The sequence below is a fragment of the Octopus sinensis genome, linkage group LG11 (assembly GCF_006345805.1).
Source record: "Octopus sinensis linkage group LG11, ASM634580v1, whole genome shotgun sequence".
Lineage (NCBI taxonomy): Eukaryota > Metazoa > Mollusca > Cephalopoda > Octopoda > Octopodidae > Octopus > Octopus sinensis.
In genome coordinates, this window is record NC_043007.1 from 62,117,910 (window position 1) to 62,136,229 (window position 18,320).

Sequence of the window (18,320 nt, forward strand, 5' to 3'; positions counted from 1 at the left end):
AATTCATGAAAATCCATAATTTTTCCTGTCCTCACTGCCTCCCTCACGACAGCAACTACCATTACAATTCTTCTCTGCTCTCTCCCCTTTTTTTCTTTCAGCACAAAATGAAATATAATTTTATTCAAACACTTTCAATTTGACACACACAAAAAAACAAATGAACTTAAACACAATAATGGAACCATATCTTCCTCGTATTTATGAATTTTTAGAGGGTTGTGTTTATGTCGAATGGAAAAAGTTTCATTTTGTGTTGAAAAAAATGGTGGGGAAAGAACTGTAATGGTGATTGCTATCGTGAGGACAAAGATGAGGCGACGTTCGAAAATCATGGATTAATTTTTTTTTTTTTAATAAAAAAGACTCCCTTCCTTTCCATTGTTTTTAAGTGTGTTGTGCAAAAACAATTTGAAAAGTACATCATGAGGGCCCCGGGGAGGGGAAGGGGAAAATCCGATTTTCAAAAATTTTTTTCATAAAATTCACCCTGTGTGGTGAAAAAAAATTTTTTTTTAATTCCCATCAAAACAGAAAATTCAACTTATATTTGTGAGCTATTCTGAAACTCCACCAAAATTTGTTACGTATGTAAGTGGTTACTTTTCCTGATTGTATTCTATAATAAAATAAATAAATGCGCCCTTTTAAAGCCTGGCCAGGCTCATGGGTCCGGTTTCCCTGTTTCTATGGCGTGTGTGTTCCCCAGCTGGACGGGACGCCAGTCCATCGCTGCATTACTCATTTATGCCAGCTGAGTGGACTGGAGCAACGTGAAATGAAGTGTTTTGCTCAAGAACACAACGCATCACCCGGTCCAGGAATCGAAACCACAATCTTACGATCATGGTGCTGACACCCTAACCACTAAGCCACGCAGATCAGATAATTTCATTGTAAGCAACGCCTAAGACTTCCTACCGAAAATAAAGCATTCTCTAAGCGTTCATTGGACTTGCTAGAAATAGCAGCAAAACCTCTCTCAAATTAACACAATAAAGGAAGTACATTTTTGACAACACAGTCTGAAAATTAGACTCGATGATCTTCGCCAAAATACTTTTGATCCTTGATCTACTCGATCAGGGTTGACTATGCTAAGGAACAACATGATTGTTTCTAACAAACAGTAAGTCATACAGTTATAGAGCAGAAGCGATTGGTACAAGTTCATTTTGTCTAAAGAGTATTAACATGCCGAATGAAACATATTTGCTTACCCCCAACATGTTTGTAAATGTCGAACTGCTTATCCATAAAGTCCGGCAGCCAGGCTAAGAACCCCAGGGCCTGACTAGTACTTGTTTTATTGACCTCGGAAGCATGAAAAGCAAATTTGACCTTGGTGAAATTGAAACTGAAAACGTTAAGGGATGTGACTCAATACCACAACCAACTCTGCCAATTCACCGCTCTGACACCGTAAAGAATAATCCAACCTACAATGAGCATAAATCCTGAAATTTTGAGTTGATTCCATCGACGCCAGTATATTTCATTGTGACTGAAAGGATGAAAGCCAAAGTTGACTACAGTGGAATTTGAACACAACGTAAATAACGGATGAAATGCCGCTAAGCATTGTGTCTGGTGTACAAACAATTCTGCCAGGTCGCGGTCTAAACATCAAAAGGAATAATAACAGGATTGAAAATTATTTATAAATAATTTATTCATTTATTTATTCGTTAATTATTATATAATAAAAAGAGACAAATAAAAATTAATAGCAAAACTGCATCGATGTTATTTTAATGACAAAATAGCCAACTTTTGTATTTAATATCAGGTGAAGTTGATTGCTTTAATAAGAATACCTACCCACAAATGTTCCCCTACCGGAATTTGTTTCCTGATAACTTTCAGAAAGATGGATATTCTTTTATGCAATTTTTGACAACTACCTTTCAGATGATGTAAATTACGATTATATTGGAATTTTATGTGAAAAAAAAAAAAGTTAATTGGTGGTCGTGCACAAATACAAACTACACCACATAATTTGTTCGAAATTACAAGGCTCATTTTCTAGATATATATATGTGTCGGTATGTATGTGTGCGTGCCCACCATGTTTTTTTTCCCATTAAATTCCAATATAATCGTGATCTGAAAGAAAATTTCATTTAAAAAATTACTTATTTTTCTTAAAGTTATGAGAAGACAAAGTCAACTCGTGTGAATTATCCTAAACTCCTCGCCCCACTCCATATGAAAAATAATTTCATCACAAATTTCGATATAATAGGAATCTTCACCTTCTGAAGGGTATTTGTAGATTTCATTTTAAAATATCCATTTTTCTGAAAGTTGTGAAGAAACAAAGTCGAAGTGGGGTACAGTTGTGTAGGTATGTCGCGTTAATGCATCTTCACTCTCAAGTCGATCTCTCTTTTTACGGCTTAATTTGCTTCGTAATATAGTATTTAATTTAGAAAAAAGTTCAATAGAGTGTTGTTTTAGAATATTGATTTTAAATTAGTAGATAAATAGATGAATTTGGTAAACATTTCTTCTCTTTTCCAATCCTCGCGTCTTGAAACCTGGGCTCTGCTTACCTTTTTTGGGGTTGAGTCAGTGTCAAATGCATAGTATACGACATAAAAACTTCTGAAATAGCATGAGTTTTTCAAACACTTAATCTTAGCCTTTTGTTTACCTTTTTTATATATTTACATCATATGTCAATCGGTGTATTTTTCAAATACTTCTAGTATCCTTTAGTTAGATAGTTTTTAGATGGATTTTCAAAATGATTTGTGAATAATCTAAAGCAGTCATGGGTAAATTGCGGCCCACAGGACCTTCTGAATGGCACACCAACGAAAAATTACCTTGAATCTAACTGAGCCATGTCTCATATAGCTCGCTTCTCGAAAATGGTTGCCCATACCTAAAACTAAAGGGAATGAAGTATAGCTAACGAAGCACAAACGATGAGATTAAATGTCTAAAACAACACATAGCCACCATATCAACATCTCAACGAAAATATAAAGTGACCTACTTCCTTTTTTGCTATAGGTGGTATATTGTGTTTGTCATATTGAGTGATTTTAAAGTTCGCTTAAATAACAACAAAAATAGGTCAGCTTTGCAGACATTTAAAAAACTCCTTCATCCTAGTTCGTATATCCAAGATTGTATTCCCCTTTTGTAGTTTTATCATATTCACTCTCCTTTCGTTCTTCTTCGACTTTACCGTGTTTCATTCCATCCTCATTATTGCTCTGTGATGTACTTGGTGTGCTATCTTTACATTCCATTTCCACTGTGTTGACAGTTACCTCACCTTGCTCTTTTTGTTCTTTCTTGATCACAAAATGAAGAGCCCTGAAAAGAAAGACATTGGAAGCTGTGCAGAATCATTTTAAAATCATACAAGTGTTTCTTAAGTATGCATTAGATTATGAAACCATCTTAGAGAGTAAAAACAAGAGTTGGGATCTTTTCGGTTTGAACGGCAGTTTTTTAAAATAATTTCCACGTAACTAAGCACTTTTAAACTTCGTATACTGGTAGAATGTGTTTATAAAACATATTTTTCTCTTGGCTTTATTGAGAAAATTCTATAGTTTGTAAGATATTTGTTGTTTTTTTTCTTCAATTACTGCAATTTCAACCAATCAATGACGTCTATTGAGGTGAAAACATACTGTGCCGTATGAATATGTCCCTCGTTTAAGAAACAGATTGGGTTTATTTACATTTGTGAAGAAAAAAAGATACCCTTCCCCTCACCCCTAACTCTAACTAACCCTAACCCTAAAACAGATTGAAATGCAATAGATCGATACTAGGGTCATAATTATGGGTGACAATTTCATATGACACCGCAAGAAAAAACTGCCGTTCAAACCGAAAAGATCCCAAGAGTTGTAATGTTTGTTTCCTTCCCAATAGCATTAACAATTATCAATGACCTTTAGGAACACCATATTTCGTTATGCATCCATAACACACTCCCGCTGTGTTAGCATTGCTATTACATCACTCATTAAGGTTATTTCTACAGATTTTCTATGGAAATTATAGCCAGCACTGATTTTGTTATGACGCTTCGTATCCGAGACACTTGATGTATCAATTATGAGGTCAAAGATGAAAAATTGGTAACAGGCGTATATATGCCATATTTCTGGAGTTTTTGCTCCTTCATCACCACCCATCCAACCCATTAATCCTCCACAAACACATTGCTTAAATAACCACTAAATATAGCGGTGTAACATTATTGGATATTCCACTTTTAACTATTAAGCACATTCTGGGAAGCTGCTTCGATTTCATAGTTGTTTACATAAGGCATCTCAGATACGAAACGTTGTAAGAAAATCAGTGCTGGCTATAATTGCTATAGAAAACCTGTAGAGATAACCTTAACATTAACAATGTAGTGGAATCGAAACTGCGTTGAAGAGTTGGTTTGCTGGAGCTTATTTTTTCCCACTGAAGAGTGACCACCTCTCTTTCTTACCACCCTCTCAATGTCTGCTACAATAAAGTTGGTGGTATTTTTCTCTCTCGAGATTAGTCATTGGTCTTTTGCCACCGACACATACATATTGTCTGGTATACACCCTTTTACTTGTTTCAGTCATTTGACTGTGGCCATGCTGGAGCACCGCCTTTAGTCGAGCAAATCGACCCCAGGACTTATTCTTTGTAAGCCTAGTACTTATTCTATCGGTCTCTTTTGCCGAACCGCTAAGTTACGGCGACGTAAACACACCAGCATCTGTTATCAAGCGATGTTGGGGGAACAAACACAGACACATAAACATATACACACATATATATACATGTATACGACGGGCTTCTTTCAGTTTCCATTTACCAAATCCACTCACAAGGCTTTGGTCGACCCGAGGATATAGTAGAAGACACTTGCCCAAGGTGACACGCAGTGGGACTGAACCCGGAACCATGTGGTTGGTAAACAAGCTACTTTATTTCATGAAAAATCGCCATTAAAGCCACTCCTACACCTATTTACTATATTCACTATAGTTAAATAGAAAAAAGAGATACATAGAGTTACGTTTGTCAAATCAATAGGATGAGCTAGTATTCCTTACCAATACAAAACACGCAATGACCCAGTTCACCAATCTATAAATAAGTATCATAGGATTTTTTGTGAGGATGAGACACTATAAAAATAATTTGTGTTTTGTTAATTTTCAGGGCTGAGCTCAATAACCTGTGGATATAACAGAGATCAATAGGTTCAATAGAATCAATGTGTAGTGGCTTCATGCAGGCATGGTGTGGATTCGATCCTTGGTTGCCAAATTTCACTTAACACTTCCACAGCACTTTTCTCAAAGTAAAGCAATAGCTTTTCTGTGAGTGACAGCAGTTACTTTACCAGACGCTTTAGCTAAGCAGAATAATGCCTTTGCTATTTTACCCTTCTAACCTCTTTTATTTCACTAAAAGTTAGAATGGAGATAACAGACCTCCAATGAAATCCATTGTTCTCAACAAAATGTCTCTTTTTCTCGCTATCTTGCGATAATTATAAATACAAGAATTTGGTAATCCAAAATCAGCTAGTGAGACAACTAGAGTCATAGCCTCAAGCAGGCAGCCACTAAAGACACACGGCGAGAGGGAGAAAGAAGGTTACAATCAGTCAACTAAGAGACACAACTTACCTTGACTCTATAACTCTCACTAGCTCAATTTTTTTTCTCTTACATCATTCTATCACTATCAATGGTTTACTGCTACGAGAATGTGTACGCATATACCAGCCGAATTAATTCTTTTTACCTCGCATACTTTTCCATTTACTAATTATACATACCAACCCGTCGTTGTTTTGTGTATATACAAAGTAACGGTAAATTAATATTTCTTTATAAATTCAATCATTGTTCTTCGTTCATCTTATACATCTGCAACAGTAACACTTGTTACAATCGCTAACTGCCAATAACCAACATATATCATAATACAAACCGTTACATTGGTGACCTCAATTCCACCTTAACCATTACCGTTACAAATATTTTGTCATTGATTCTAAAAGAATAGAACTTTTTAGAGATATATTTAAGAGCCAATGGTTTAGAGGACGTGCTACTTCGCTAAAAACTCATCAAATGGTCTACAGAAAGTTTCAACTCAGTATATGAGCTATTACCCCAATTCTTTATACACCCTGGAAAAATGTGTTTCTCTTTATTGCAATACTACTAGAAAATTGTGTTTGGGGAGCAGTTTTGATTCCAAATTGAACTCATGTTTCGTAATACTTTTTCTTTCATTTTTGTTGAAACACAGTGTTTCTAGTTTTTTTTTTTTTTTGTTTTGTTTTTTTCACATCTGAAATATGGCTCAAACAAAACAAAAGACCCAACTTTCAACAATGCACATTATCTTTTTATCGACTTAATGGGGTGGATGGGAAAAAACAACAACATAAAACAATGAAATACTTACAGTAAAAGTGATGCTGGAGCAATGCAGCAGATGGCCACGACCACAAAGACAAATCCTTTCATCCAGAGTAAAGTGTGAGCATAAATAGAGTTTAACATCAAAGAACTGGTCATTCCACAAATAGCTTCTACTGTTCCAAGACCCGCAAAAACTGAACCTGCACATTTGATGGAAGGAGATAAAAACGGCAGAATAAATTACCAGAGGAATCAATGAATGAAAGAATAAATGTTTCTTATAAGGGCTCAAGGCTAGAAATTTGGTAGGGGAAAAAATTCAGATGATTATATCAATCCCAGCATTTGTCTGGCTGGTACTTTAGGAAAAGTAAAATTGCCTTGGCAAAATTTGAACTAGGAACATAAAGAGCCGGAACAAATGCCTCAAGGCATTTTTCCTCGATGTTCTAACAATTCTGCCAGTTCAACACCCTTATCAAGAAATATAGGTTTTAATTTAGGTCAGCAATTTTGAGGGGAGAGGGGGGATGGTCGATTACATCATCTCTAATGTATGATTGATATTTTATTTCATTGATTCCAGAGGGATGACAGACAAAGTTAACCTCAACCGGATTTGAGCACAGAAGGAATATATTAATGGTCTTAAAGTTTGACACAAGACCATCAATTTTAGGGAGAGGAGAAGAGTTAGTCAGTTACTTCGAATGTTCCATTGGTATGCATTTTATTGACCTTTGTGCTACCTCCAAAAGGATAAATTAAGGTTAGAAGAAGTAACTTGTCTTTTTACTCCTAAATCTAGTGGTTCTTAGGGTTGTTTCATTTGGTGGCACTCTGGGTATTAAATAAAAATAAATAAATTATTATTGACCAATAATTGTTGGCCATGGAAAGTTTTAAATGGAAGCTAAGATAATAAATAAAATAAAACAGAAAAACTATTGCTTACCTTGTTTAATAAATCACAATTGTGTGTAAGACAATCTATATTGATTTCAAATTTTGGCACAAGGCCAGCAATTTTGGGGAGAGGGGCAAGTCGATTACATTGATCCCCAATACTTAACTGGTACTTATTTTATTGACCCTGAAAGGATGAAAGGCAAAGTCGTCCTCAGCGGAACTTGAACTCAAAACATAAAGACGGACGAAATGCTGCCTAGCATTTTGTCCTGTACGCTAATGATTCAGCCAGCTCGTTGCCTTCTAGATACATTGGATAATGTAGTCCGTAGAATCCAACTCCGCAAAAAAAATAAAAAGAAAAGGAAAAATAGATTTGAATTCTTTGGTCATAACTTTGATCTATTAGGGCTACCTGAAGTTAACAACATCGGACATGTGCAGCAGGCAGTTGAGCATATAAGTGTCACGAAGAAATAATGTTTACAGCTAACAACAATTAGCAATGGTTTTTTTAATCGATTAGAGCAGTAGTTCCCAACCTGGGGTCCACAAAGTTAGTACACAAAGGGTTTGTGAACTAAATTCAAAATTTCATATATATATATATATATATATATATATATATATATATATATATATATATATATATATATATATTTATTGCCCACACGGGCTAAACATAGAGGGGACAAACAAAGACAGACAAAGGGATTAAGTCGATTACATCGACCCCAGTGTTTAACTGGTACTTATTTAATCGTCCCCGAAAGGATGAAAGGCAAAGTCGACCTCGGCGGAATTTGAACTCAAAACGTAACGCTAGACGAAATAACGCTAAGCGTTTTGCCTGGCGTGCTAACGTTTCTGCCAGTTCGCCGCCTTTACATACACACACACACACACACACACACAAGAATAAGCATATTAAAAGGGGCCGTGGGAAAGCTCATTTAAATAAAAAGGCTTGGGAACTACTGTGAAAAGGTTGGGAACCTCTGGACTAGAGTATTAGTTTGTATTGCTGAGATCGAATGCAACTAATATTTATATGGGGAGTACAGTGGTCGGTTGTAGACTGACTTGGTGAAAAATTCAGTGGTGTTCCAACAATCTGGTAGGTTTTATTATTCACTATCACTCATTTATAAATTACATTCACATCCACCTATAGATAACTATCATATATAATCCCTTGGCAATAAGGTAAGTCAAAAATATATGGTTGAGACATTACAAATGATCACAATTAGTAGTGACTGAGAAATGTAGAGGAAATCGATCCATATTTCTGGTATTCGTTGATTATTTTCATTGCTCACACTCAGACAGAAAACTAGGTCGACCGCTACAGAATTTGAACTCAGAACATACAGGAGATAGCTAAATACCGTGACTTATCTTGCTAAGTGTTCTATAGTTTGTTCCACTTGAAAGATACATGCTAATTTCTAACATAGGCAGAAGCCCTAAAGTCAGAGGTTATATAGTTGCTCCTAGTACTTAACTTGTTTTTTCAGTGGTGTTTCAACAATCTAATTAATAGGTTTTGTTATTAACTATCACTCACCTATAAATCACCGTCACCTATAGACCAATATTATATATAATCTAAACCCCTTCAAGATTTGGTCTCAAAAGTTAAAGGGGCATCACTAAATTCAGAAGCCATTTTGTTTAGTGTTTTACTGAATCTGGTATCTATCACCATTACAAGGAAAGCTGTTGAAAGGCTTCTTTGGCCATTTTCTTTTCTAATGGAAATAATAGTCACTGTTTACCTTGTTCTGTAGCATCCGAAAGTTGTGAAACGATTGTCCGTATCATCGCAAAAGACAGCAATCCGGGAGCACCAACTAATCCGGCTGAAATTTGAGAAAAATAATTGAATGTTTTGTTTATTATTCTTTCTAATGGTGCGATATATGTATTTTCATACATACATGTATTTGTATGTGCGTGTGTGTGAGTGTTTGTACATGTGTGTGTGTGAGTTTGTGTGTGCGCGCGCGTACATATGCATATGTGCGTGTGTATGTATGTTTTCTACTCTTTTTGTATAAAGCTAAGTCTTTTGGCTACTGGAAATAAAGTTGGACAATCGTGGTGCTGATGACGACTATTGAGCCAGAAGCACATGTCCACAACAATGTTCTTATCTCCAGACAATAAGCTTGTCCAATTGATAATGAAATTTCAGTTTTGAAGAACCCTTTATTCCTGAAATTATTTCGCCTTGAGCTGTCCAGAATTGCCATTTAGTAATTATGATTCTCCTTTGAGACAGAGATAATTTTAATAAATCAAGAATCTATGTTCTTTATTTATTGAAAGCATGAAGTTAAAAATGTATATAATCTTATAACATATGTAACATGTATGTATATGATATATGAATAATACAAAACCACATTAGAATATAAATCCTAGACAATAGTCATGATTATTCCGTAATATAAGATTTTACAAAAGAAGAACAAAGCAAAGAAAAAAAACTGGAGAAAAAAGGAAAGAGTGGAGAGAGAAAAAAAGAGGATAAAAAGCATCAATGCAGCACCAAGTGCTTCAATTGGTTACACACCACAAGGTTCATCGGAATCTAGTGAAGTAAGCCAACACACTCGCAGCATTATTACAGGCGATAGCATGGCTAAGGCGTTGGAAAAGCCAAACGCTTTCATGAGTATCACTTGACACCTCGGTGAGGCATGCTGCCAATGATGACAAGAACTTCGTGGTTAGTGGCTCAGTCCCTTCAAATGTCTCAAATACCACAGGCTGGAAGAGATAGTTCACTGTCAGGTTATTTAACATACTTGTAATTTTGTGTGTGTGTGTGTGTGCGCGCGCGTGTAATAATAATAATAATAATATCTTTTCATGAATATATATCATCGGTGAGGATAACTTTGCTAAAAACAAATAATCAAAAGCAAGCGCTACAATCCGAAATAAAGAAAGGAAAAAGATATTATCTCTAAGATGAACTGACGTTAAATTAAAATTGGAAATAGTTATCTAGAGAAGAGAATAATAGTCTGCTCTTTAAGAGACACTGTGTCAGTTTCGGACATTGTTTCGGTATAATTCAACTTCTTCAATTAATAGGATAATAGTTATGCATATATATATATATATATATATATATATATATATATAAGCTTGCGGCGGAAAACAACACAAAGACTGATAGTAATTATTCAAGGAAACATCCTAATGGAAAATAAATAATGATTACATTTTCTACAAAGTACAATAGTCCTCTATTTTACGAGAAGTAACTGAGATAATAGTCACGCTTATTACTTTCTCAAGTTCATAATTGAAATCGGGCTACGGTTTCAATTTTCGAGGCTCTTCGTTCTTGCTCTACGTTGTCTTTCTGCCACCGTTGAGAAGAACATTAATGGTATTGCAATGAATAGTTACCTGCATAAAGCATCCACTCTGAAGAAGCTAAAGCTACAAATATGTTCTGAGCAATCGATGTGAAAACTGCGGTGACACCAATTATATCGTCCGGAAGAAAGAGCTGGAAGATCTTTAAAGCAATTGTACTGACAACCGGTTGAACAATAGACATAATTCCGACATAATGTCCACGCTTAATAGAATCAAAGCAAAACGGTGAATTGAATTGGTATAATCTTTCAATAGTCCATATTCCATATAAACTTTGACTTAATGTTATGAAACAGATAATGCACAAAATAAATTTCAACCGTGAATATTTGTTTTGGTACTTGTCAGTTTTAAGATAAAATTTCAAAACACGTCTCATACTTTTGCCAAGTTTCAGATCTGACCATTTCCCCCGTGTTTTCACTGTTTCCTTCGCGAAAACTAGCAATAATATCACGAGAACTATTTTAAATATAAGAGAGCTCACTGTCGGCCAGAAAAATCCAAAAGCATGAATAAAATAACCTGTAGCAAAGTTAACAATACCATAGAATAATGTAGACAGGTTTCCCACAACGACGAGAAAGGTTCCCGGGAGACGTCCCTTTGCAGTTAAATCTACTGTATATACGTACGCTAGAAGAATATTAGCGAAATAACCTCCAGAAATCCCTTCTAGAAAATATCCTATAAGAAGATAGCAAAAGAGATCGATAGAATAAGTACTGGGCTTACAAAGAATAAGTCCCGGGGTCGATTTGCTCGACTATAAGGCGGTGCTCCAGCATGGCCGCAGTCAAATGACTGAAACAAGTAAAAGAGTAAAAAAAGAGTATATTATAAGCAATGACCGGTTTTCAGCCAAGAATATCGGTCCAACTTCCCAAAAGAAGTACCATAAAGGCTTGAGGAATGCCAAACGTCAAACTGAAATACAGTTCCCATGTTGCTGCTTCAGACTGGATTTTCTGCTGTAATAAATAAACTGGCGATGCCTTGTTCACTGAGCATAAGGAGTTGCCTCCGTGACTGAAAGTTGAATTAATGGCTAACGTAGTATTTTCAATGTGCTCTTCAGCTAATTTGGCATAAAGATATTGATCCATTATGGGTAAGCTAAGTGCATATGATATATCTTCTAAAAAGTGAATAAAGAAAAATGAATAATGTCTCCATGTTACTTTATCGACCAGAGAATCTTGGTTTTCTATCGTTGTGTTATTGTCGTGTTTTTGTTCCACAGGTGTGAGGCTAAACGAATCCTTGAGTTTACCCATAATGGTTTAAGTCAAAGTAACTGAAAGCGAAACTCTAAGTTTAGTTGTTCTGAGATCAGCACCGGTCTATTGCTGAATATTGTTGAATGAATTAATACCGATTAGAAACACGAGTGGTTCCTCACATGTAAAGATAAAGCTAACATCTGCAAAGAAATCATCATCTCACAGACATACGGACAATACGAAATCTTTGCGTTGCTTATTCTTAGAGATAGGATTAAGATGAATTTGCAAATACTTTGGTCAAGATGCTTGGTTACTGATCTAACGATGATTACTTTGCTTGTGTGTTTTCTTAATGATGTGACCCAATTATCTGATAAGAAAATATAAATTATCAGATAAGAATTATCAGTATGAACAAGGAATTCCTACATTCACTAGTTTTCAGCAAAAATCAGAGAAATTGCGCAGTATTATAGTAATAGTACAGGATTTGTCCCAATATAACTTCAACCAATTGAATAAGTCCAAAGACACACATGTATACACGCACCCATATAAGCATACACACACATACATACATACATACATACATACATACATACATACATACATACATACATACATACATACATACATACATATAAGCATAGAGACACACACACATACATATATGCATAGACACACATACATACACAAACATGTAGGAGCATTCCGTCAGTTACGACGAGGGGGTCCCAGCTGATACAGTCAACGGAACAGCCTACTCGTGAAATTAACGTGAAAGTGACTGAGCAATCTACAGACGCGCGTGCCCTTAAAGTAGTTCTCAGGGGGATTCAGCGTGACACAGAGTGTGACAAGGCCGACCCTTTGAAATACAGGTACAACTCATTTTTCCCAGCTGAATGGACCGGAGCAACGTCAAATAAAGTGTCTTGCTCAAGGACAACAACGCGTCGCCGGAAATCGAACTCACGACCTTACAATCGTGAGCCGAATGCCCTAACGACTAGGCCACGCGCCTTCACAAACATATAAGCATACACACAAACACACACACACACATGTATATATATATATTCATAAATGGATAAAAAAAAGTGCCGTGAACTAACCGTGAGGAGTGGAAATCTAATGTATCGGACGGTGTACTTCTTCAAGGGAAGAGGTGAAAGGAAAGAAATTAATAAGGGCCTGCAAAGTTTTACCATTCCCTAAGCTTCTCTTTAACTTAGAGGATGTAAGACTATGCTGTCTCTCATTAATTTCTCTCCTTAAACTTTGTTCGATTGTTCGATCATTGTATCTATATACATATACGTACATAAACACGCACACACACACACACACACACACACACACACAACACACACACACACACACACACACACACGTACACCCATTAGCTTCCTCTTCCACTTCGACACGTCAAACAGAACAAACAGAGGAGTGTTTACAGTTGACAAGACAACACGTGCTCACGGAAATTAACGAGGATAGTTGGCAACTCTGATACTGAAAACGCAAGATGGCCAAGATATTCTATGAGTCAAGTAAGGGCAATAATTGAAATAAATACATTAAGAAAATCACGTTTAAGGCTGCCCACATTAAAATCGAGTTGTATGCAAGATGAAATAGTGACAATACTAATTAAAAGTCTGTTGCTTTTTTTAAAAGGAAGTAAAAAAAAATCTGAAAATCGGCTATAATAATGTAGCCTTTCAGTCTCATTGCTTTGAAGGTATGATGTTGTAGAGGGAAAAAAATTGAAGAAAAAGTTACAGAGGTTTAAAAATCGGAGTGGGGGAGGTATTTTTAGTCAATAGCGAGACAGAAATTTTCTGCGTTTAGCGGAGCGATGTCAACTTCAAGGCCGTACCCTGTGAAATTTATAGTTTAGCGTCTGACTTGTTCATTGCTGGTTTCTAAATAAACAGAAATATCTAATAAAATCAACATGTACCATCTTTGATTGTATGTTTCTATCATTTTTTTAAAATTTGTTATATTAATACATTTGTCTGCATGTGTTTACTTTATGCGTACTTCAGTATTATGTATACCTAACATATATCTATGTACAAATACCTGTATTACATACGTTTTTGCATGCAGAATTCAAAAATAATGTCAAATTATCTGTATCACCCACAGTTTCTCTGTTCCACGATATCCCTCTCAGTTTCTCTGTTCCACAATATCCCTCTCAGTTCCTGTTACATCGGCTAAATTTCAGTTAAGCTGTTGAAATGTGAAGCTAACGGGTTAAGAAATACTCTTTAAATTTTTTATGAATAGAATTACCTAGTGAAATCATAAATCCAACTATCTGAGTCAATGAGTCCCAAAAATATATGAAATGAAAAATATGTAAAAATACTAACACACAGAAGCACAGAAAAAAATATATAATAACACACAGAAAAATTAAAACAAAACATGCGGGTGAAATCAACATAGACAAGAGTAAGCCACAACACAGCGTGCGGTTGTCATGGTAACAAGCTACTAATGCTACTGTCTGTTGATTGGCTAAAATTACCCAACTTTAATTCCAAGTAAACATCATATTCTTTAATTTATGAGATAAAGTAATTGGTTGATCGTAATCAAAATTCTGATTCGCATTCATACACCAAAATTGAAAGCAATCTGAGCAAAATTAAGGAGAGGGTCATTTTGCGAATGAGAAAGACTAGATCCGCAAAAATGAACAGTATGTAGCGATATTATTCACTTGTAAATAGATACAAAACCGAATTACAATGAAAATGTACGACAGAAGATTAACCATCAAGAGACAAGAATAATAAATCAAGAATGCTTCGGGCTGGGAAAAAGGTTTTAGCTATTTACGAGAACAGCTACAAACAGTGTTAATTAGATGGAATTTTGGTTAATGTTTACAATATTACCCGGAAACGAAAAAAAAAAGATAGTGCAACGGGTGTAAAAAATGTGTATGAAATGAATAGGGAGAGGACTTTCGGAAAATTCACAAGATCCGAGTTTTTCCCTCATAACTTTTAGGAAAGTCCGGAAACTTTAATCCTATGGTACTACTCTTCTGGTTATCCCTGTGATTGTAAATACCACTGAGATGAAGAACATTATAAAGAAAAGAAAAACAAGCTTAGGTCCCTGAGGTCTGCAGCACAGGTTTCAGATGGAAAATTACAGACATACACAAGTAATGCACTTCAACAAATAAGATTTCATTTTTGCCGTTGGGCACGGAAAGTAACAAACTCACCGAAAAAGAATTAGCGCGAAGGAAAAGAGGACTATGACTTTCGTCTCATAACGAACGTGAAGGAAGGAGAGAATTTTAAGAATGTGTGACCCAGGTGAAGTTATCGGTAAGCAAGACAGGATGAGGGAAATATTGATATTGGCCAACAAACATCAGCAAAAGAGCGTAAGAATGGTTTTGAATAGAGTAAAAGTGAGAGAGAGATAGAAAGAAAGATAATGAAAGAGGATAAGGAAACGTAAATGTAAATGAAAGCATGTTAAATAAGAGGGACAGAAAGAAAGATAGAGAGCAGAAAAATGTGAGTGAGAATATGAGAGAGGGAGAGAGAGAGAGAGAAAGAGAAAGGAGAAAGTAAAAGAATGAGTTAGCCAGGAGGGAAAATAATGTATTCATAGCAAGAAAGAAAAATTATTTATAGATGAGCGATAATAGGATGCTGTGTACTCCAGAAATGAATATAGTGAAAATCAATCTGAAACATATAAACGATTAACTGAAAAGGACAATTAAATGTGGAAATCCTCTCGTCAGCCATTGAAACCAGAATCAGTATAGTTTCAGTGCGTTTAAAAGTCCGGAGATTTTACTTCCATCGTACTACTCCGTAACTGTACCAGTTATTGCAAACATCATTGAGAAGATGGACATTACAAAGAAATATATATATAATATTGAGAGCAGCAACATATAAGTGAGGTGCTAATTTATTTGATATGTCGATCAATATCTTTTCATGAATATATATCATCGGTGAGGATAACATTGCTAAAAACAAATAATCAAAAGCAAGCGCTACAATCCGAAATAAAGAAAGGAAAAAGATATTATCTCTAAGATTAGCTGACGTTAAATTAAAATTGGAAATAGTTATCTAGAGAAGAGAATAATAGCCTGCTCTTTAAGAAACACTGTGTCAGTTTCGGACATTGTTTCGGTATAATTCAACTTCTTCAATTAATAGGATAATAGTTATGCATATATATATATATATATATATATATATATATATATATATATATATATATAAAAGCTTGTGGCGGAAAACAACATAAAGACTGATAGTAATTATTCAAGGAAACATCCTAATGGAAAATAAATAATGATTACATTTTTTACAAAGTACAATAGTCCTCTATTTTACGAGAAGTAACTGAGATAATAGTCACGCTTATTACTTTCTCAAGTTCATAATTGAAATCGGGCTACGGTTTCAATTTTCGAGGCTCTTCATTCTTGCTCTACGTTGTCTTTCTGCCACCGTTGAGAAGAATATTAATGGTATTGCAATGAATAGTTACCTGCATAAAGCATCCACTCTGAAGAAGCTAAAGCTACAAATATGTTCTGGGCAATCGATGTGAAAACTGCGGTGACACCAATTATATCGTCCGGAAGAAAGAGCTGGAAGATCTTTAAAGCAATTGTACTGACAACCGGTTGAACAATAGACATAATTCCGACATAATGTCCACGCTTAATAGAATCAAAGCAAAACGGTGAATTGAATTGGTATAATCTTTCAATAGTCCATATTCCATATAAACTTTGACTTAATGTTATGAAACAGATAATGCACAAAATAAATTTCAACCGTGAATATTTGTTTTGGTACTTGTCAGTTTTAAGATAAAATTTCAAAACACGTCTCATACTTTTGCCAAGTTTCAGATCTGACCATTTCCCCCGTGTTTTCACTGTTTCCTTCGCGAAAACTAGCAATAATATCACGAGAACTATTTTAAATATAAGAGAGCTCACTGTCGGCCAGAAAAATCCAAAAGCACGAAGTAAATAACCTGTAGCAAAGTTAATAGTACCATAGAATAAATAAGACAGGTTTCCCACAATGACAAGAAAAGTTCCCCGGAGACGTCCCTTTGCAGTTAAATCTACTGTATATACGTACGCTAGAAGAATATTAGCGAAATAACCTCCAGAAATCCCTTCTAGAAAATATCCTATAAGAAGATAGCCTGTTGGCAATTTCCAGTGCATTACTGCTATGTAGACGACACATCTTCCAGCAAAACCTAACATATTATAAGCAATGACCGGTTTTCGGCCAAGTATATCGGTCCAACTTCCCAAAAGAAGTACCATAAAGGCTTGAGGAATGCCCTGTATCAAACTGAAATACAGTCCCCATGTTGCTGCTTCAGACTGGATTTTCTGCTGTAATAAATAAACTGGCGATGCCTTGTTCACTGAGCATAAGGAGTTGCCTCCGTGACTGAAAGTTGAATTAATGGCTAACGTAGTATTTTCAATGTGCTCTTCAGCTAATTTGGCATAAAGATATTGATCCATTATGGGTAAGCTAAGTGCATACGATATATCTTCTAAAAAGTGAATAAAGAAAAATGAATAATGCCTCCATGTTACTTTATCGACCAGAGAATCTTGGTTTTCTATCGTTGTGTTATTGTCGTGTTTTTGTTCCACAGGTGTGAGGCTAAACGAATCCTTGAGTTTACCCATAATGGTTTAAGTCAAAGTAACTGAAAGCGAAATTCTAAGTTTAGTTGTTCTGAGATCAGCACCGGTCTATTGCTGACTATTGTTGAATGAATTGATACCGATTATAAATACGAGTGGTTCCTCACATGTAAAGATAAAGCGAACGGCCGCAAAGAAATCATCATCTCACAGACATACGGACAATACGAAATCTTTGCGTTGCTTATTCTTAGAGACAGGATTAAGATGAATTTGCAAATACTTTGGTCAAGTTGCTTGGTTACTGATCTAACGTTGATTACATTGCTTGTCTGTTTTCTTAATGATGTGACCCAATTATCTGATAAGAAAATATAAATTATCAGATAAGAATTATCAGTATGAGCAAGGAATTCCTACATTCACTAGTTTTCAGCAAAAATCAGAGAAATTGCGCAGTATTACAGTAATAGTACAGGATTTGTCCCAATATAACTTCAACCAATTGACTAAGTCCAAAACACACATGTATACACGCACCCATATAAGCATACACACACATACATACATACATACATACATACATACATACATACATACATACATACATACATACATACATACATATAAGCATAGTGACACACACACACATACATATATGCATAGACACACATACATACA

The 18,320-nt window shown here is 35.4% G+C and overlaps 2 protein-coding genes across 4 annotated transcripts in view; both read right to left on the reverse strand.

Annotated features, from left to right (window-relative positions):
- Positions 1-1,657: 1,657 nt before the first annotated feature.
- Positions 1,658-18,320, reverse strand: part of LOC115217678 (solute carrier family 46 member 3-like) — a 44,471-nt gene continuing 27,808 nt past the window's right edge. For 2 of the 3 annotated variants that reach the window (XM_029787428.2, XM_036507574.1), the window contains exons 2-4: positions 9,098-9,181; positions 6,451-6,607; positions 1,658-3,333 (exon numbers count right to left, since the gene is read on the reverse strand). In XM_029787428.2, coding sequence (XP_029643288.1) covers positions 3,123-3,333; positions 6,451-6,607; positions 9,098-9,181 — 452 coding nt within the window. In that variant the 3' untranslated portion in view covers positions 1,658-3,122. Of the gene's footprint in view, positions 3,334-6,450; positions 6,608-9,097; positions 9,182-16,501; positions 17,813-18,320 lie in introns of those variants that run through there. The other variant, XM_036507573.1, reaches the window with a different exon arrangement.
- On the reverse strand, positions 11,506-12,066 carry LOC118765450 (proton-coupled folate transporter-like). The gene has a single exon (XM_036507575.1). The coding sequence runs from the start codon at positions 11,993-11,995 to the stop codon at positions 11,576-11,578; it is 420 nt and encodes a 139-aa protein (XP_036363468.1). The 5' UTR covers positions 11,996-12,066; the 3' UTR covers positions 11,506-11,575.